Source organism: Lynx canadensis, chromosome F2 (genome assembly GCF_007474595.2).
Source record: "Lynx canadensis isolate LIC74 chromosome F2, mLynCan4.pri.v2, whole genome shotgun sequence".
In the NCBI taxonomy this organism is placed as follows: Eukaryota; Metazoa; Chordata; class Mammalia; order Carnivora; family Felidae; genus Lynx; species Lynx canadensis.
Genome location: NC_044320.2, coordinates 16,153,799 through 16,175,756, shown reverse-complemented (window position 1 = coordinate 16,175,756; position 21,958 = coordinate 16,153,799). Strand labels below are relative to the sequence as shown.

General features: G+C 44.7%; 1 protein-coding gene across 1 annotated transcript in view; it reads left to right on the top strand.

Moving 5' to 3' along the window:
* Window positions 1-238: 238 nt before the first annotated feature.
* FER1L6 (fer-1 like family member 6) overlaps window positions 239-21,958 on the top strand; it is a 133,379-nt gene continuing 111,659 nt past the window's right edge. The window contains exons 1-6 of the mRNA XM_030304364.1: window positions 239-407; window positions 10,055-10,137; window positions 14,677-14,797; window positions 17,498-17,552; window positions 17,634-17,765; window positions 21,313-21,375. Of these exons, the coding sequence (XP_030160224.1) occupies window positions 10,062-10,137; window positions 14,677-14,797; window positions 17,498-17,552; window positions 17,634-17,765; window positions 21,313-21,375 (447 nt within the window). The 5' untranslated portion in view covers window positions 239-407; window positions 10,055-10,061. The remainder of the gene's footprint in view (window positions 408-10,054; window positions 10,138-14,676; window positions 14,798-17,497; window positions 17,553-17,633; window positions 17,766-21,312; window positions 21,376-21,958) is intronic.

Here is a 21,958-nt window from a genome sequence, read left to right as displayed (position 1 = left end):
CATCTGGAGCTAGGGTTCTTCCGAGCCCTGATCTACGTGGGGCTACCTGACTTGGAATGAAACACATCGGTAGCCCCTCCTCTCCAGACCTGCTCTGAGCTGCTGTGTTTGCTGACCGAAATCTTGGGATCTGGCACTACGCCACGTGGAGAAGTTCAGAGATAGGGAACTGCCGGCAGCCACACACACAGGTGGAAAGGCATTTCCTGGGAGGCACCTGCCCCTTGCAGTGGGGCAGCCTTGTGCCTGATACCCATTCCCCTGGGCTGCTGCGTTCCAGAGAGAAGCTTCTCTCTTCCCAAGACTGGCTGGACGCTGTACCTCCTGCCCTGCTGACCTGACGCGGGTCCAAGAAGTTAGTGAGCGCGAGTGCTTCTGGGCACCGTTAGGAGCCCTCGCTGGTCAAGGTGAGCTTCGGGTTCTAATTGCTGAGCCTCACCCGCACCCTGTGCTGCAGTCTGGGCCGCTGGAAGCCCCCAGGGATCCGCTGCTGCTCCTCTGCTTGTTCCTAGAGAGCCGGGCCACCACGGTGAGGCTCCAGAGTGCAGAGCCTGGGCTTCGGTGACAGATGGCTGTGTGTCTGTAGGCAAGTTAGCAGACCTCTCTGAGCTGTGGTGTGCGGCATCTGGGAAGTGAGGATTGCACAATACTTGGCTCTAGTTAGGTGCTTGCAAAGCTGCCGTTTGGGAGGTAGCAAAGAGTGGAGTCTGCCAGGCCAGAGTGCGGTTGCAGTTTATGGCTGTGGCATCTTAGGCAGGTTCTTTGACCTTCCAGGCTTCGATTTCCACATCCGTAAGGGGGATTGAACACTTCTGTCAGACGGTTGTTGGGATGCCTAAGTGAAAAAAACGTCTTCAGAACCTTAACCCAATGCCTGGCTTATCCTACATGCCTAAGGGACGGTAGCTATTATGACTGTTCCAGAACACTCGGAATAACGATAATAAAATGAATTGAATAAATTGTACATCGTACAACGGATACCTAAATATTGGCTCAATCCCAGTGTGGTCTGGGAAGAAAAGCATTCAGCTAGCTGTGAGGAAACAGTCTTGGAATGGCCTGAACTCCTTTCTTGCAGTATGATACATTTTTGAAGGCAGCCAAAGGACTTCCAGTGAATTCTTGTGGAGCTTTCTGTATGTGTGCTCTATCTGTCCATCTGTCCATGCATGTGTCCAACAGCCATTGAGCCCTGCTCTGTGCCAAGCGTTGTGCCAGATCCTGAAGGTACAGACATAAACCAGACACGGTGACTGGCTTCGAAAGCTCGGCATGTGGTAAAAGAGAAGGATCTTTTTCAAGTAATTATTATGAGCCATGTGATTAATGTTCTAATAAGGATAAAAGCAAAGTGCTAGGAATTCAGAAGACCGAGTGACTTGTTCCTCCTTGCCAAACTGGAGAGCCCATTGTATAAGAGGAGGTAGCTAGTCTGGGCCTGGAAAAATGGTGTTGGCAGGTAGACGTGGGAGAAGTAACCTTCAATGGGGGGCCCGGAGGGAGAAAAGTTTCATGGGCAGGAGTGTGATGAATTCAGGAAGAGCTGCCATTTGGGCTAATCACAGACTTTGGGGGTGTCAAGTGCTGAATTGGTGAGCTAAGGGACATTCACAGAATGTTGCATTAAATTAAATTTAATTAGCATGTGTAGGGTACAGCACATTAGTGTTTACCAACAGAGTGTTGCATCTTTTACCTCATTTGATCACGGCAGCTGTAAGACAGACATAACTTACTTTATTTATAAGAGACATTTTACAGATGAAGGAAATGAGGGCAGAAAGGTTAAGGATTTGCTCAAGATCACATAATTAGTAAGTGACTGAGTTGATACTCAAAGCCAGGGTTTGGGATCCCCGCATCAATGCTTTTTTTTTTTTTTTTTTTTTAAGTTCATTTACTTATTTGGAGAGACAGAGAGAGAGAGAGAGAGAGCGAGCACAGGGGAGAGGCAGAGAGAGAGGGGGAGAGAGAGAGAATCCCAAGCAGGCTCCACGTTGTCAGCACGGAGCCTGATGCAGGGCTCAGTCTCACAAACTGTGAGATCATGACCAGAGCCAAAATCAAGAGTTGGACACTCAACCACTGAGCCACCCAGGCACCCCTCAATATTACTATTGATATGAACTCTAAGGGTTTTTGTAGATATCCTTTGTCATCTTAGGAAAGCTCTCTGCTCTTCTATTTTGTGAAGGTGGCTATGGAATGGAGACTAGTTTGCAGGAAGGAGAGAGAATGGAAGCAGGAAAACCAGTTAGGTGTTGCTCCAGAATAGGAGCAGTGTAGATGCAGAGAAGGGATGTCCTGGGCTATTTCCTCAGTGGTTGTCAGTTTTTCTAATTTTTATTTAAATTCTAGTTAACATACAGTGTAATATTGGTTTCAGGAGTAGAATTTAGTGACTCATCACTTACATACAACACACAGTGCTCATCCCAACATGTGCCCCCCTTAATGCTCATCACCCCTCTGTGGTTCTTACTTAATCACTGCTCACCTCATAAAGGTTTCAAAAGAGAAAAGAGCACTAAAGATTGCCAGGGCTCTCTTTCTCTGGGCATTCCACGTAGTGTTCTTTAAGATATTATCAGATGTTTTATGATAAAGGTGTGGTCACGTTAATGTAGAAAAATCTGAATGCTGTGTTATCCCCTTGGAGAGTCACCACAAACATCAGCATTATTAAAGGGTTTGAGACCCTACAGCAAAGGTAGTTACTTAGTTAAGAAAAAAGTTTTTAATGTATATTTATTTTTGAGAGAAAGAGAGAGAGAGTGAGTACAAGAGAGAGAGTGAATGAGAAAGTACAAGTAGGGGAGGGGCAGAGAGAAAGGGAGACACCTAATCTGAAACAGGCTCCAGGCTCTGAGCTGTCAGCACAAAGCTCAACGTGGGGCTTGAACTTGGGAATGGTGAGATCATGACCTGAGCTGAAGTCGGACACTTAACTGACTGAGCCACCCAGGTGCCTCCTTTTAAAAAAAAAAAATGTTAAGGTAGTTATTTAATTTAGTATAGCACCATCCTTCTGTCTTCAATGTCCATGGCACCAAAAAATGAGGTTCAGAAGGCATTTCCTGTGTCCTTTCCTTACCCATCATGGAGTTAATGACTCTCACTTGTACGTCAGTGTATTGGCATCCCCGAGGTTATAACCAAGCCCTTCTCTCTCACTGTTACGTTCAAAACCTATTGAGACATAGGCCTACACATCAAATAGGGATCAAAATATCATGTCTATTGATGGTAAAGCTAGATTGGAGATTGGAGGAAGGTGTATGGATTGGAGTCCAGGTTAGTTTTCAAATAGGTTACTGAGAATCAGATGAAGTGGTCCGCCCAGGTGCAGAGGGAAGAAGCCCTGCCTCAGCGACTTACTTCCACTTGACGTTAGGGGCAGAAAGTAGAATACAGATGCGACAAGGTGGACCCACATAAGGGAAAACCACACAGGAATAGGAACCTTGGACCTTAACACAACCCAAGAGAGGAAAATCACATGATGGATGCCATCTTCTTGCCATTCTGCCAAGATGAAATCAAAGAATATATGATGAGAGGGGCGCCTGGGTGGCTCAGTCGGTTAAGCGTCCAACTTCAGCCAGGTCACGATCTCGCGCTCCGGGAGTTCGAGCCCCGCGTCAGGCTCTGGGCTGATGGCTCGGAGCCTGGAGCCTGTTTCCGATTCTGTGTCTGCCTCTCTCTCTGCCCCTCCTCAGTTCATGCTCTGTCTCTCTCTGTCCCAAAAATAAATAAAAACGTTGAAAAAAAATTAAAAAAAAAAAGAATATATGATGAGAAGAGGAAGGTTCTGGAAGTAAAGGAAAGGAGAAAGCCTGGAAAGGGAGGGAGTTCGAAGACTCCTTTATGCGGAGACACAGGGAGAGAGAACTGCTTGTTTCAAGTGTTGGGAAGCTGCCTGTAGTCTATTTTTGAATTAGAGGTTGATTCTTTTGTCTTTAAGACAACAGAGATCAGGGCTCTAATTAGCCTGGATATAAAGAGGATGGAATAAGAAAAATGAATATTTTCATAGGGGCCTAAGCAAGAGAAAGTTTGGGGCTGGAAAGAATTCAGCAGCCCTATTTATACTGCCTGCCAATATTTATTTCTGTGGTTTCCTTGTGTTCTGACCAACCCGGTCATGTGCCAGTCTTAGCTATAGAGGAGAAGGAATAGGAATCAGTGGCCACAGGTTGAAAAAGGCTCCCCCAACCCTTGGAAGATGGCATCAATAGTGGGCCCTGTTGGCATCCTGTGGGATGGGCAAGATGCATGCGAGGGAAAAGTCCCCATTTCCCTGAGGCAGTCCTACAGCAGCACCCTTCTACCTTGCCCTTGAACATTTGGCAAAGCTCTCTGAAGGGCTGTCAGAGGCTGGCTTAACCAGGCTGGCTCTACACAAGGTGGCTCTGAATTATTCCTGAGTCATCCTTGGTTCAGAGAAACCACAGGAGGAGGGATTCAGTAGCATCCTTGGAGGTGCATTTCCTAGACTCAGCTGACTCTTGCAGGTGACATATCAAGGTTCTTGGTGATTGTGGAGTTGGTGACATTTGAATCTCCTTATGATGGCCTCTGAGGCTGGAATGTACAAAATGGGGGCCTAACAGAGAAACATTCACTTACCGCAATGAGGTAGGAGATTGCGAATCACAGTAGAGAAAGCTGGTTCCCATGAGATTGGGAGTCAGGGCCCAATCTCTTTAGGCCATTGTCTGGGACACTTTGGACCCAAATAGAGGACTGATCCTTCTCTGTCTTAAACTGAAGGACTCAGTTCCTCCAAGGATGGGTTGATCCTCTGCAGAGTAGAGAAGGCAACAAAATTGTGGACCAGTTGCCAGGATGGGGGTTGAGTGGAAGACGAGCTGGGGTAGGATGATAAAGTCCAGCCCACCAAACAGATCCACCAAGTGCTCTGAACTTCCTACGTTTCACTGCCCCCCTTTGATTAAAAATTTGCCTTTGAACTTCCTTGAAAAAACGTGCACTTTCTCTTTGTGAGGAGAGTTCACTGGCACTAATTACTTAAGTACAGGGATTTGCAACCCTACTTCACATTAGAATGACCTTGGGAACCTAAAAACTACCAAGCCATTGGCCTCGCTGCTGACCAGGGAAATCAGATTCTCCGGGATGGGATCTGGCCGCAGTGTGGGAGACAGTTTTAGAAAGCGCCCCATATGAGTCCGATATACAGCCAAAGTTAACCATCATTGCCTAAAGAAATAAGATATAGAGCAGGCAAGTTGCTATAGGAAGATTATGGGGAGAGAGGAAGAAACATTTCGGTCTTGGCAAGGCAGGAAGACACATGGATTTATATTTTAACAATCTTCAGTCAAAAGCCAACATAGTGGCTATTTCTATATTTGGTGATTTGCCTTTAATGAATATATCCCAGGCTTAAAAGTAAGATGAGTACACAGATCAGATATTCCCAAGAAGGTATTTCTCCGGAGGCAACTGGGAATTTATCCAAGGCTCTCTGGATGACCTCAGAATGGTGGTAAGGCTTGATTTTGCTTTATTTTTAAGGTAGTCCTGATTCCATACAAAGCCATTCTTTTAATAAGGAATTTTAAAGTTTAGGGGCGCCTGGGTGGCACAGTCGGTTAAGCGTCCGACTTCAGCCAGGTCACGATCTCGCGGTCCGTGAGTTCGAGCCCCGCGTCAGGCTCTGGGCTGATGGCTCAGAGCCTGGAGCCTGTTTCCGATTCTGTGTCTCCCTCTCTCTCTGCCCCTCCCCCGTTCATGCTCTGTCTCTCTCTGTCCCAAAAATAAATAAACGTTGAAAAAAAAATTAAAGTTTATAAGAGTTTGCCATATAAATCAATTCATAAATCAAAGTTGTTTTTTCCACACCGGATGTTATGACTCTGTGTTTGGAGGGTGAGGTGCACAGATGACCTGTATCCTGTGACCTTAGGTGGGAGGAGAGCAGGAGGGGCTAGTAATGGACACATCGGTTGACTCAGCTTCGTGTTTGGTTGCTGGGCCTGAGCTGCTTCTGTTCCACACTGAAGGTAGAAAAGGTGACTCCGGAAGGGGAATTTTGTGATGCAAGTGGAAAACCACATGGAGACCCTCATTGTGAGCCATTTCCTAATCTGTGTCCAGTGAGCCACGGACATGAGATTAAATTAGTTATTTGTAGAGCTCGTAACCGTTCAGCATGAGCACTGAATGGGGTCATAATACATAACATCCTACAAGAAAAGCAGAGTTAATAACTTTATTGCCACTTCCTGCAGAAGAAGAGCCTGAAGCTCAGAGAAGTCCCATGGCCGGCCCCACTGGCGTAGTTAGAAAATGGTAGACGTGAGACCCAAACTCTAGTTGTCCAGCCCCTCTTTCTGTGTGCCAGGCCGGCTGCCTCCCCGCGGTGCCGGCCCTGTGGTTCAACATGGAGTGATGCCCACCTGGAACAGATGTGCTGAAGCCAAAGCCTAACACGTGCACTGTTTAACGCTCTTATTGTTTGGATACAGATATCGGAGTCATGGTAGCTTTCACCCCGAGGAGACCAGGTTGGTACGGGCGTTTCTGTGTGTCTTGACTTACCTTGGGGTGGCCCTGGGAGGAGATTCAATAGTTCTGATACGAGAGCCCCATCGCTTTTGTAAAGTGGGAGAGTTCCCTTGCTAGAGTCCTCAGCAAGCCGAGAAGGAGAAGGGCGGTTTGATGGCCATTGCCCTGGGGACTTATTTCCTCATTTACTGGCCAATCCCAACATACTGGCTAGAAACCCCTGACAACCTCTTGTTTGTAAAGATGGATAATAATAGCATCCGTCTCGCGGTCTGTTGTGAGAACCCTAGGAGATGGTGTGTGTAAAATGGTGCTCCTGGCACATAGTGTTAATACATGTTTAAAAAATATTGAACCCAGGGGAATAGTGCAGCACATTTCCATGTCATCAATGTTGTAATGCAGCATTTTGCAGTGAGTTTTACACTTTCCAAGCCTTGTTTCCTATTTTAACGCCACCCTATGAATTGGGTAAGAAATGTCCTTGGGTCATGTGGGAATGAACCATGCTCATCTGGGTTAAGTGGCTGGTCCTAAATTCAAGAGGTAACGGCGATTCAAGCAGGCCCGTGGGCCGTCTTCTGTCGCCAGTTCACTCTCTGCTGCCCAATCTGCCCATGGCCGATTATTCTGGGCTGCTGAGCCATGCCTTCTCTCTACTGCAGATGTCACGGGGCTGAGGAGGAAAAATCAATTTTCATCAAGAAGCCTTTCATGCTGGGAGTCATGCTGGGAGTGCCCTTGATGACTGACTCAGGGTTTCAGGCAAACAACCTTGTGCGTTTGTGAAACAAACATCAAGCCATCCAGGGGAGCTGAGCTGATTGTAAATCCATTGGGCATTACTGAAAGGCTCTGCGGCTTCCTTGGTGGCTGGGTCTGAGCTGTGCCTAGAAAAGAGCTTCTCAGCATTGGGTCTTCTACAAAGCAATTACAAATTTCTGAAAGTGGCTCCAGACATTGGTATGTTTTAAACTTCCTGAGGTGCCCCTAATGGTCAGCTGGGTCAAGAGATCTTGGTTTCAGAGGGGGCAGAGGTATCTGTCTTTCTCTCTTTTTCTGCCCTCGCTAGCAACCTCGGGCATGCTTCAGTGCCTCCGTCACAAGCTGCCTGATGGGAGATGCAGAATGCCAAGGCCATCTGTGATGAGGATGTCAGCTTCCTAAAGGAACATCAAGTCTCCCTGTGGTAGATACTGTCATTTATGAGTAGTGACTTCCTGTTTGCTGATGGAAGAAATTCAGCCTTTTCAAATATGCCTCCATGAAATGACCATGGCATTGAGCCGCTGGGGACCACAATGGCAAGTCAGGGTTTGGAAGGTGCTGGCCTGGGCCCTCCGTTTGGTAACTCTCTTTTGAAAACAGGAAAGTTATTGGAAGTTGCCTTTAAGAAATTTCAGAAGAGGGAAATCCTCCTTGTGTATGTTCCTCTGAGATTCTTGGGATACTTAGAATGATTTGCATCACAGATGATGGCAAACCAAAGAGAGGGAAATGCTACCTGCAAAAAGGGCACATTCTAGCACTTTCTATATACCGGGCACTGCCTTCAGTGCTTTGATGACTTCACCTCATTTTTAGTCTCACAGGTCTGTGAAGCAGGTACATTATTATTCCTTTCCATAAATTTGTACCCGTGGGGAAACTGAGGCAAAGAGAAGTATCGTGACTTGCCCAATCCATCGATGTCTTGCAGGGTTCCAGAGCCTGTTCTTTCCGTTCTACTGTATCTCAGGGTCTTAAAGGACCCCCAAGATCCCATAGACCAGTCCCCCTCTTCTGATGTTTGTTCTCTCTACAACATCCTTTTCTGGTGGTCACCAGGCCTTTGCTTGCCCACCTCCAGGAACAGGGAACTCACAGCTACCCAATGCAGTCCATTTCACTGTTCAGACAACACCAATGTGGGGGGCTCCTTAATTTCTCAGTTGAATTAAGGCAGAACATAAAAAGAATAAATAAATAAGTAAATTAATAAATAAATAGAACGAACATCTGTCACCTAGTAGCTTCCATTCATTGGTCTTAATCCTATCCTTTATGAGAAGAACAAGAATACTAACATTTATTGAGCAACCTGTATGTTCCATGTACTGTGCTAAATGCTTTGCTTTTCTTTTTTTTCCAACGTTTTTTTATTTTTTTTTATTTTTGGGACAGAGAGAGACAGAGCATGAACGGGGGAGGGGCAGAGAGAGAGGGAGACACAGAATCGGAAACAGGCTCCAGGCTCTGAGCCATCAGCCCAGAGCCCGACGCGGGGCTCGAACTCACGGACCGCGAGATCGTGACCTGGCTGAAGTCGGACGCTTAACCGACTGCGCCACCCAGGCGCCCCAATGCTTTGCTTTTCTTATCTTGTCTCACACGTGAGGGCCCTAAAGTGCAGAGAGGGTCAGCCTGCACAGATAGCACCGGCACTAGAACCCAGACAGTCTGATGTGGAATCCCTGCTCTGAGCTCCTCGCGAGTCCTACCCACACAAGCAGCACACTGGACGTCATTGATGACCCTCCACTCTCTTCACATGCAGGACTGCAGGATGTTCCCTGGGAGGCTTTGCTGCTCTCCCCTCCCTTCTCCTTTCTGCCCTTTTTCTTCCTTCTCCGTCCTCTGGGGGGCCAGCTCACCAGCCTGCCTGACTCAGGGCCAGGACTTCCCTCTGAACTGGGTCCATCATTGTACTGTCCTGTGTTCGGTCCCCCTCAACTCCAGAAAGGGCTCTCTCAGGAGGAGTGTCCAGAATGCTTCTATTGTCTGTTAAGATGGAGAAGCAGGGCTCTTTCCTGGGATAGAGGGAGGCCCCAAGTAGCTTCCGCTCACAGCTAATAATGACAGTAATAATAGAAGCTAATATTCCAGGCACACACCATCAGTGTCAGCTGAGCTGTGCACTTGTGGTGGGACCTCACAGGGTCTCGACCTTGGAAATAGTATGGGAGCGTGGCTCTGGAGAATGTGTTCACTCTGCTCAGGGAAACCTGTTCAGGCCGCCCACTGGCTCTAGTCTGGGTTCTGAAATCAGACAGACCTGGGTTCTGGGTAGCTTTGGTGCTCAGAGCTGTGTGACCTTAGAAATACTACCTACCCTCTCTGGGCCTTGGCTCTTCATCTGTAAGATGGGTGAGAGGGGGGTTGCTGTGTTGGCTAAGTGATGTCATTCATTTTGAGTGCCTGGTACAGGGAAGTGAGGAGAAATGGTGAAATACCAGCCGGTGGTGTTAGTATTCATATTCTGCGTCATTTAAGTTCTAGGTGGACCTCATGATTTCTGGTGAGGTTTCATGGTTTCTGCAAATGTAGAGCTGTCTGAAGAGCTTGTTGGTTCTTCTTGACTTGTCTTTTGATCCTCATCCACCAGGGTGAAAGAGGAGGCTGGTCAGCTTCCAGGAAAACCCTGTGTGTGTGTGTGTGTGTGTGTGTGTGTGTGTGTGTGTGTGTGTTTTCTCCTAATATGTCTGAATGACTTGAAGTTACTGTTACAATGTTGTTTAGTTTTTCTTCTTCTTTTCAGAAAGGGGATGTTTGGGCTCAAGCTGAAGAAGAAGAAGAAGAAAGCAGAGAAGGGGTTAACACTAGCCAATAAGGCTGCTCAAGGTGAGGCTTTTGGGGGTGGGGGGAAATGCACTACCCTGGCATTGGGAGCCTACAGGTCTCATAGAGTTGACACCTCCTTGGCTGAGAATGGAGCTGTCCCTCCGTGGAAGCGTGGAAGCCAGGTGGGGGGTGTGCTACCTGCTGGGTCTTCAGGCCCTGCTGGTCACAGGTGCAATCCACCCCAGTGCTGCTGGTCACCTGGTCATTGGGCCCAACAGGGGTGGGGCGGACACCTGCTGGGCCATGGAAGGGGACCCCAAGGAGAGGCAGTGACAAGGTCCAAGCTCCTGTTTCTCTTCTCATTTGCTCTGTAGCCCAGGATAAGCCACTGCACAGCTCTGATTCTGTTTCTTCCTTTGTCAAGCGGGCACGATGTGGGTTGCTGGGCTGACCTCACACACCATGGGGAGGATCCAGTGAGATTTTAAAAATAAGAGTGAGGACAGCAGCTGCTACGGGGGAGGCTCTGCATTTATTGTCTCATTTGACCCTGCCATCATCTTACCAGTGGGTGTTGTTATCCCAGGTTTACAAATGAGGTTGCAGAGATGCAGAGAGAGTAAGTAAAGTATGGGAAGGACAGCGGCAGAATTTGCAGGGCCTAGTGGAAAATAAGAACGCAAAGCCCTTGCTAAGAAATTATTAAGAGTTTGTGGATGGCAATAGCAGAGTGTTGAGCTCAGTGTGACAAGGTCCTTCGGATCACAGGACCCTGTGTGGAGGCACAGACCCCGCAAGCCTCTCAGGCTGGGAGCCCAGAACCAGGAAGCGGTGGCGTTGGGATGCACGTCCTGGCTGTCGGACTTTTCGCCCTCAGAATGGGCGGCTTGCTTCTTCGAAAGAACAAATAAATCCCCAAGTTACAGTGTGAACCGTACGTACCGATGGGGCCAGGCCTGGCATCAGGTAGACACACGTTTGTTGAGTCGAATAGGATTAACTGCTTCCGATGGACAGGTCTGCGGTGGTCTTCCGGAGACTTCTGCTGAGTGGCCCTGACAACACCCAGCGTGAGGCTGGCTTTCTGGAACATTTACGAGCCCAAATGGTGCAGTGGGTCTGCTGTGTCTTCACCCCTCTCGTCTCCTTGGAGGGACCCATTGGGATGGGATGGGAGAGGCATTTTAAGTGGGGACAGGACTTAAAGCTTAAAGAAATACTTGTCTGTTCAGTCAAATTGAAGGTATCAGGGAGTAGGTAGAAAAGGCTTTTAGGTCTTTCCTGGTGTCTTTGAAATTGTGACCCTACAGTAGGTCCTGGGGCACAAGGTTGAATGAGACAGTCCCTTACTTTCACGATGTTACGAAAAATAATATTTGTGACACATTTAACAAGTCCCTGCTGCTTTTTATTTGACATGCATCATTCATGACTCTGAAATGTAGGTTCTTTTGCCCCTATTTTACAATAGAGGTTCAGAGAGGGTGAGTGCTTGCCCAAAGTCACACAGCCAATAAGTGGAGAAGCCAGCTCCTGAGCCTAGGTCAATCTTATACACGGGCCTGGGTTTTCCTATTCCATGGGTCAGCCTCCAGTTAGGAGCCTATAATGACCACATAGGGAAGGAAAGAACAAGGTGGTGGAGGTTTAGGGCAGTCAACCTCAGGCATTTCAGAGAAGCTGGCTCCTATGGCTCATTCTAATTAGAGTTGTCAGCCCAGAAAGCAAACAAGGCAGAGAGGAATCAGACCCTTCCTAGAAAGTAAATAGCATTCATCCTGCTGACTAGGGACTTGCCCTGTGGGAGACTGACAAAACAAAGTCCATAGAAGTGAGTACACTTTGGTCTTTCGTTTTGGGCCTATCCTGGAAAGTTAGGCTCTTCTGGGTGTAGCATTTGGAGATTCTCAGAGTCAGTGGGTCTCACGTCTGTGTATTTGAGACATAGTGGCTATATCTTAATTTCATAAAATTCCAGTGATCCTTACCCATCCTTTAACTAGTTATCTGACAGAGTTTTTTTTTTTTTTTTTTTATGAAATTTATTGACAAATTGGTTTCCATACAACACCCAGTGCTCATCCCAAAAGGTGCCCTCCTCAATACCCATCACCCACCCTCCCCTCCCTCCCACCCCCCATCAACCCTCAGTTTCTTCTCAGTTTTTAACAGTCTCTTATGCTTTGGCTCTCTCCCACTCTAACCTCTTTTTTTTTTTTTTTCCTTCCCCTCCCCCATGGGTTCCTGTTAAGTTTCTCAGGATCCACATAAGAGTGAAACCATATGGTATCTGTCTTTCTCTGTATGGCTTATTTCACTTAGCATCACACTCTCCAGTTCCATCCACGTTGCTACAAAGGGCCATATTTCATTTTTTCTCATTGCCACGTAGTACTCCATTGTGTATATATACCACAATTTCTTTATCCATTCATCAGTTGATGGACATTTAGGCTCTTTCCATAATTTGGCTATTGATGAGAGTGCTGCTATGAACATTGGGGTACAAGTGCCCCTCTGACAGAGTTTTTGAGTACCTCCCATGATCTTCCATTCATGCATTTACTCAAGAAAGACTAATGGAAGTTCCACTGAGTGTTGGGTCCTGTGCTAGATTCTATTCTATATGATGGTGAACATCGGATAGATTAGAGACGGGCTAGCCCTGTGTAGGACTCTTCCGTTTGTCTTTCCAAATCAATTCTCCACCTGTCCTCAGCCCCAGGAGGCTGACCTGTATTGATGCACAGCCCAGGTCCCTTTCCCGATGGGGCGCCCCAGCAGGAAGTTTGAAGGACGGAGGAGTGTGAGCTCAGGATTCATGGTTGGATGTGCCCCTCAACGAAGGGGATGGTTACTGCTCTTTATAGGGAAGCCAGCTGGACCTGACTTCCTCTCCTTCCAGGTTCTGGTAACTGCTCTCCTCATTTTGGGGTCTTCCAAACAGATACAGTGTGGCTGCTCTGAGCCTCAGGTAGCTGCACAACCCTTTGTGATTTTCCTGTACCCACACTCGTGTAAATTACCAAGTCCTCAGATCATTCTGTTCTGGGGGCGCCCTCTGTTACCTATTGGGACCTGAGGAGGTACCTGAATTACAAGTTGAGAAAAGTGCTATAAAGAAAATAGAAAAAAAAGCATCTCTGTGGGGTGGGTAACATTGGCCTTGCCTCGCTTTATAGATGAGGACAGCAGGGCTGAGAAGATCCTCAAGTTAGGGTGTGGCAGGGCTGGGATTTCCACCCAACCTTTGGGGCCAGGGTTTTGAACTACACCATGCAGAGTCTCTTAGTGCATGAGAGTATTCCACACTGTCTGTTTTTTTACCAAAAACCTGGCTGAGAGGTGGTTCCTCAGCTTTGCTACACCTTAGAATCACCTGGGGTCCGTGTGGGGCGGTGCACCTGGGTGGCTCAGCTCAGGTCATGATCTCGTTTGTGAGTTTGAGCCCTGCTGCAGGCTCCGAAGTGGCAGTGTGGAGCCTGCTTGAGATTCTCTGTCTCTCTCTCTCTCAAAATAAATAAACAAACTTTAAAAAGAAAAGGAATCACCTGGGGATTTAAAACATCTTGACATCCAGGTGATATCCCAGATAAATTAAATCAGAATCCCACAGTAGGGGAAGAGATCTCAAGAATATGTTTACTATCTATTCATTTAAATTTTCTAGACACTTGTGCATTCCTTTCCTGTGGCTGCTATAACAAATTACCACAAACTGGGTGGGTTAAAATAACCCACATTAATTTTCTCATAGTAATGGAGGCTGGAAATCAGTATCACTGGGTGGAAATAAAAATATTGGCAGGGCCCCATCCCCTGGGGAGTATCTGATTCCTTCCTCTAGTGTTCTTCTGATGGTTATGATGGGCATCTGTCCCACCTCTGCCTGTGATTACATCGCATTCTTCTGTTCCCTGCCTCCCTCTTATAAGGATATATATTATTGCAATTAGGACCCACCTGTATAATCTAGGATAATCTCCTCATCTCAAAATCCTTCATTTAATCACATCTGCAAAGACCCTTTTTCCAAGTAACATTTACAGGTTCTGGAGACTAGGACTCGATATCTTTGGGGACTATGATTCAACCTAGGGCACCTTTCTACTCAAAATTGGCCCTCAGACAGCAGGAACAGATCTACATGGGACATTGCTATTGGAAATGCAGAATCTTGGGCTCCATCCCAGACCTACTGAATCAGAATCTGCATTTTAACAGCTTCCCAGGTGATTCTTATGCACATTAAGTTTTACTGATGAGGTTCAGAGGGAATAAATTACTTGTCTGAAATTCCACTGTGGCAAGGTCATGACTTGAAAGCATGTCTTTGAATTCATACCAGTTTTCTTTCCATAATACCATGCATATAAATCTACTCTTTTTTGGCAATAGAAGACGAATTTACTGTTTAGAAAAGTTAAGGTATGTGCCTGTCTTTTCTGCCAATAAAATGTTAAGTTGCACGCTGGCAGGGACTGTCTGAATGTCTTCACGTACCCCTTATGGTGATTAGCATAGCGCTGGACGGTTGAGGCTCAGATCACCACTGTGGATCGTATTTGACAGAGTTTTCTTCCTTGTTTGCTTCTCTAGATGGCCAGGATGAAGCAGAAGCGTCACAGGAGGGGCCTTCACACCAGGAAGGACTGGGAGGAGATTTAACTTATGGTCATGCGTCTGTGACCCCTGTCCCTGCAGCTCCTCCAAAGAGAAGGTACAGTGCTGGTGCAGGCAGTCAGCACACATTTACTGGGCACCTCCATGTGCAGGAACCCCTGCAGGCTCTGGGACACAGAGAATAATAACTGATCACTGGTCACAAGGCGCCAAAGGTCTAAGGCAGGAAGACAAGAGGTCTGTATGTATTCAGTTTCCTCCATGGCAGTGCTGGCGTCCTGATACTGGTCAGCCTTCAGCAAGCCAGGGTCCCACCTTGACCAACTTCTGCCCTTAAATCCCCTGAGTTAAGGTCTCATAATTCAGCAATGACAGCAACAACAGGAGGCAGACTCAGGAGCTGTCCCTCACCTGCTCTTTAATTCATGAAGGTGCCAGGTGTCTTAGCTCTGTGTTTGTCCCAAATGTTTGTACTACCCAACAAAAAGTCAGGACAAACTGGCCTTCGTGCCTGTGATTTGCTCTATCAGTTAGCAATTGATGTGTAACACTCCCAAACTCAGAGGCTTAGTAAAAAATTTGTTGCTCCTTAGGAGTCTGTGGGCTTCTTGGTTAGTTTTACTGGTTCTAGACTGATACACATCCACACTCATGTGTGTGCGTGTGGTCATTTGGTAGCTCTGCTGATTTTAGTTTGAGTGTTGGCTGGTAATAAGCTGGTCTAAGATTGCTTCACCTGGGACCACCGAGCTCCCCTCGATATGGCATTAGATCCTCCAGCAGGCTAGTCTGATCTTGTTCTAATGGTGGTGATGGCAGAGTTCCGGGAGAAGGAGTATGAGTACATAAGGTCTTTTGAGCCCAGGCTTGGAATTAGCATGAGTCATTTCTGCTGCATTCTATTAGCCAGTGCAAGTCTCGAGTCCAGCCCATGTCAGAATGAGGGACAAGTCATAAGGCAAAGAGCATTGTTCCAAGGAAGCTAATACCTGGGGCTATCAATGCCTTCAGTCTACCATATTTGTTTATGTCTATTTCCTACTCATGGTAATTCCTCATGCCATCCCTTCTTTGTCCACTCAGAATTCTTATTGTCAATAAAGCAAATTAGTGCTTCCCTGTATGGCAGACTGAGTTGTTATTACTGGGCCCTACAGGATGGCACACAGTAGATATGTGGGTAGAGGGGATTGGGAAACAGCTGGAAATCAGAGATGGTGATAGCTGAGAGGTTGACTCTTTAAAGGAGACATGAAGTTTGTATGCACATACTCACTGCGGTATCTCCTTCCCCCTTTACTACACCATGACGACCATGGCCCCCTAAGCTCCCTGACTCAGGATTTCAATTACTTTGAAATATCCTTGAAGGGATCCCTTGCCATTTATTTCACCAGAATAACAGCACCGCATGGAGGAGGGCAGGAGAAAAAGAAATAGGGAGTAGACTTTTTCTTTTTCCCTGGTCATTGCATTCTCCATCAGTTGAAATTCTACCCACCAGATAATGCTCATTGACATCCGACCTCTGCAGTGAATTCTTCGTTGCTTACCTGGGCTCTCGGGAACTTCTCTCTTCTCTGAACTCCTATCACTTTTTTTTTTTTCTACAACACATTTTACACTTAAGAGTTTTTTCTTGCCATGCTTTGGTCCTCTCTCCCTTGGATAGATTGCTAGCTCTGTAACGGCCAGGATGACGGCTCATTCATCTGTTTTTTTCTCTGAGACCAGCACAGAGCTTTCGCACAGTAAATGATTAATGCGAATTTGCCATTTTATTAATGAACATATATACCTTTGGCTATGTACTCTTCCCTACATACATTATCTCCTTTCAGCCTCAGAACAACACTACATGGTAGGAATTATTATGTCCATTTTCAGATGAGGAAATTAAGGGTAACGTCACAAAATTGGGAAAAATAAATATTTTAATTCAGATCAGTCTGAGTCTAAAGCTTTGGGATTTTTACTAGCCTTCTTTGTTCTCTACTGGACTCAGTTGTAATCGGCGGAAATGGAACGAAGTCAAATGCATGATGGTATTGTTGGAAAGCAGGAGAATAAAATCCAATAGGAACTCAAGCTCAGTTCATTTCCCACCCGTTGCTGCCTTGGTGACAACAGGGATCCGTCACCTCTTTCTACTGTTATCCGATTTCTAAATGCCCAGGTGTTGTGCATCTGTTTCTAATTCCTTACGACAGTCCAGATAAATGAAATCCCTTGGAATGTGAAATCTCACTGGCTTGGCATCTGGGTTGCTCCTTCCGATTTTCTCTTTTACCAATTCTTTCAAAAGCAATCACAAAACTCAGGATTGTTTTACCTACTATAAATGGCAAAGGGGTCCTGTGGTTAGGATCGGACAGGAGATAAGGGAGATCTTTATGCAGACCCAGCTGTGCTACTGACTTGCTGAGGCATCTGAGTTTCTCATTTTGTAAAACCAAAAATAAATGATACTGATGATCATACGCACAATAAGAGTTGACACTTATTCTCACCAAGCACTGGGTTAAACCTTTACATGCATTATATCATTTAATTGTAGCCATTATCTCATGCGGTAAGTGCTATTATTAGCTTCATTTTTAAGATGGAGTAACTGAGTCATAGAGAGGTTGAGTCACTTGTTCATTTACATTTTATCTCTTCCAGAGATGGAGAGAGAATATGTGATACAGTATAAATAAAAGCACTTAGAAGTACCTGGGAAAATATTATCAAGGCTTATGGATCCCAAGTATGTTCTTATTTAATGAAACAAATACGTTAAACTTTCTTTTAATAGATCAAAACTGTCGACTAAGATCCATGATGGGGAGATCAGATCCCAAAACTATCAAGTAAGTGACAGTCTGTCCTGTGTCTTCTTGTGTGAATGAACAGCAAGGTCCAGAGTGCATATCTGCTACTTTGTGTTGTAGATTGCCATCACCATCATTGAGGCCCGCCAGCTGGTGGGTGAGAACATTGATCCAGTTGTGATCATTGAGGTTGGGGATGAGAAGAAGCAGAGCACCGTGAAGGAAGGAACCAACAGCCCATTTTACAATGAAGTAAGTCACGGAGGTCACCAGTATCCTCTCCACCAACATTCCCTGCACTGCCATCTGGGGTATTCTTTAGCCAAATAGAAAAACTGTGTCCCTCCTCACTGCTTCCCACCACTCATCTAAGCCCTGGAAAATTCTCTGAGCTCCTTGCAGACAGCCCCATAGAGTTTCACAAAAAGATAATGGAAAGGAGAGATGAGGAATTCCCACTGATTTTAAATTCATTGCTGTGTTTTCGAAATACCCCATTTTCTTGTCTCTTTTTTTAAAATTTATTCTTATATCTTATATGATGATCTTCATTCACTATAAGGTCTGGTTTTACATTCAGTAAATGTATTGAGTGTTGGTTGTAAAAAAGATAAACATTCTTTTTCATGAAAGAGATCCTAGAAATTTAATTATTAATTTTGAAATAGACATGTTGCATCGGAAAGTAAAATAGTCATGTTTTTCCAAGCAGTGCAGAAATTGTGGACATCAAAGAGCGGAAAGCATCAAAGAGAGACAGGAGGCTTCTAAGTATTATACACACTGAATTATTTTTTTTTAATAAAAAGATTACACAGTAAAAAAAGTGATAAAATATACAGAGTATAAAATGATATATGATGAAGAATATGCATCCCTCTGATCTTTGATCCCTTAACCCCCTTCCTCTTGCCCTAGAGGCAGCCATCCTCACCAGGCATTTGTGTACCCTTCCAGAGATATCCCAGGCATGTATGCGAGTACAAATAAATATCATAACCAAATGGTAGCATTCTGTCCACACTGTCCTGGACCTTGAACTTTTCACAAAACAATGTATTTTAGATGATATTAGAGGTAATATCAAGACATATAGTTCAGTCTCATTTTCCCCTCATTGGTGTAGTTTCCCATTGCATTGATACACCATAATTTTCTAAACCAGTCTATCTCTCATTGATGGATATTAATTTTTTTCATCTTTCGGCTACTACTTATACTCACATTAATATGGCATAACTGGGGCAAAGAATATGCGTATTAAGAATTTTGAGGGGCGCCTGGGTGGCTCAGTCGGTTAAGCGTCCGACTTCGGCTCAGGTCATGATCTCATGGTCTGTGAGTTAGAGCCCCGCGTCGGGCTCTGTGCTGACAGCTCAGAGCCTGGAGCCTGTTTCAGATTCTGTATCTCTCTCTCTCTCTGCCCCTCCCCTATTCATGCTCTGTCTCTCTCTGTCTCAAAAATAAATAAACGTTAAAAAAAATTTAAAAAAAAAAGAATTTTGATATCACAAAATTGCCCTCAAAGAGGTAATAATTTATACTCCAACTAACAGTGCACAAGAGTGCCTATTTCCCCATAGTCACTTTGACACCACGAATTACGAAAAAAATGCAGCGAACTCTTAATTATTTCCCTAATGGGAATAGTAATTGAAAAGGGAGACCGTTGGTAATGAAATCAACAGAAAATGGGCAAATCGGATTTGAGCTGTTAACTGCTTTCCTTGTCATCCATCACTCCTGTCTCTAAGCCTTTTACCATGAATTGTTTCCTTCCTGTTCTACCCCCAACTCCATAACAACTTTTAGCATGGATGGGACATGAAATAATGTGTATGAAAATGCCTTAAAACTGCAAAGCTCTACAGGTTTGTTAAATGCTGTAATTAGTATTTTCTTTATGCATACAAGTCCTGGATCTAAATTACATTAAGTTGGGACCAAGTGCAATCAGTAGACACTCAAGTAAAAATATAGAAGTTGAAGTAAAAACTTTTGGTACAGTTGAACTAAAAACCTTTGTTACAGCTTTTGCCTCTAATTTTCAAGCCAAAGGCCATCAGATATTGAAGGAACCAGTTAATAGTGGCTAGGGAATATTTTCCAGCTATAAAAATGTGTGTGGCTCAAAGATCTAGGGAACCTGTGTGAGGCAATTGAGTTTGAAATGTGAAATGCAGCAGAAAGCAATAAACATTGGAACTAATTTATTGGTCCAAGGAACCCACAGCCTCTCATACATCAAAAGAAGAAATTTCATCTGGGTTTTCCACATAAAAGAAATTCTGAACAATAAAACTCTTTAAAAGTTTGATACATATATCTATATATCTATATATATCTATATACATCTTTAAAAGTTTCATATATATATATATATATGAAAAACTTCCTGAAATGTCATATGTATTTTCCCATTTTCTTAAACAGAAGACATGGAATGTAATGTGACCTGTCATTGATATCTAAGGACCGCCATTTTGAAGGTCTCTTATTATGGCGTGTGATGGCATTTTTCACTTTCCACATTTTGGTTTTTCTGTTTTGCCCTGTAAAAGCAGGCTGTGAGCAGAGAGCTCTCCCATTCCTACTACTGTCCTGTTCATCTCTAAGGCCCTTGTGTTATTTCTCCACAGCGAAGCTCAAAAACATATAAAAAGCAACTTTCTGGCCCTGCCTCCCTCACCCCAACTAGTCCCCCAAAAGACACAACCCACAATGAGACACCATCCCAGTGTTCTAAATCTTAGGAGAATACAACTTCACATTTGGGAGGTGCTCAGTAAAGTTCAAACAGTGAAATATCTAGTACTTGAACCCCTTGTGTGATAACTTCTGGAGAAATAAGCCGAGCTCTCAGGTCCATCAATAACCAGCTGTCTGAATCTAGGCATGTCTTTTAAATCCTTTGGGCTTCAGTCTTCCTTTGTCTGTAGAATATAGAGACTGGTCTAATTTCTTCGACTCTGAAATTTAACCACTTTTTTGGGACGCCTGGGTGGCTCAGTCGGTTAAGCGTCTGACTCTCGAGTTTGGCTCAGGTCATGGTCTCACAGTTCGTGAGTTCAAGCCCTGCGTCGAGCTCTGCACTGATATGTCTGTCTCCCTCTCTTTCTGCCCCTCTCCTGCTTTCTCCCTCTCTCTCAAATAAATAAACATTAGAAAAAATAAAATTCAAACACTTTCTTAAAATTAAAGTTTTCCTTGTCCATAATTTCTTTTCATACTCTTCCTGGTCCATCTTGGGAATATCACAGCAATGTTTGAAACTGCAAAATCCTGAGGATTTAGATTTTAATCAAGTTCACCCCAAATTAAAACCACATTGAGATATGATTTTTTATCCATCATTATTAATAGGCAAAAAATTTAAGAGAATTGATGATATAAAGGGTTTACAGGGTTCTGGAGAAATGGTATTTTTGTATGCTGGCAGTGAGAATATAAAATGGCTTGGCCCCTTTGGAAAGAAATTTCACACTATCTATTAGAAATTCACATGCACATAAGCTATGACCCAACAATTCCACTTTTCATGTCCATTTTAGAGGAAAAATCACCTATATCCTGGGCAAGTATGGGGTGAGGGCATTTTTTTTTTTTGCATTTGAAAACAAATTAAAAAGAATTTAGGTGATCTTAAATAGGAGATGACCAATCTACTGATGGTATATTCATACCACTGAGGACCATGCAGCAATTGGTTAGAATGATAGAAATCTACAACTACTCCAGTAATAAGGTTTTTAGATGCAAGTCTGGAATTTATGGTCAAAATGAATTTTATGTTTTATAGTACTTTGTCTTCGACTTCATTGGACCCCAAGTGCATCTTTTTGACAAGATCATCAAAATCTCAGTAAGTGTATCATTGGTGATGGAGGGGCGGGGTGATGGAAAAGATTGTAGGCATTGGGAACTCTCTAGAACAGCTCAGCCTGTGTAGGGGTGAATAGGTTTGGGAGGGGTGAGTGTGGGTTGGCGAGTTCAAAACCAACAGGATAGAACATGAAATAACTAGTGTGGAGGAATTTGGGAAGGAAAACCTCTTCAAGGAAATCTGTGCTTCCTGGAAACAAGCTATAAGCTACTCTCAAGCCATCATGAATTGAATTGTGGAGTTTACTAACGTGGGAATGTGAAATACATGCTTCAACGGCCATCTTTACGATTGCCATTTTGAGTTGATTTCTTTCTTTTTATGAAATGAAATGTGAGTGTCTCTCTCCTGGGATGATATCCACACTAATGATAATTAATCACAGCACTCCCCACTTGTAGTTGGTAATAAATAGAGAAGTAGGAAAAAGCATCAGGAAGGAACCACATATATCAGTGATGCTGGATCAGAGAATGTGATTTGGAGCAAGTGGTTGCCATTAGGCTTCTTCATAGCTGCCTGAGAGTAGACTTTAGGACCTGCTCATGTGGGGTCGTGTCTG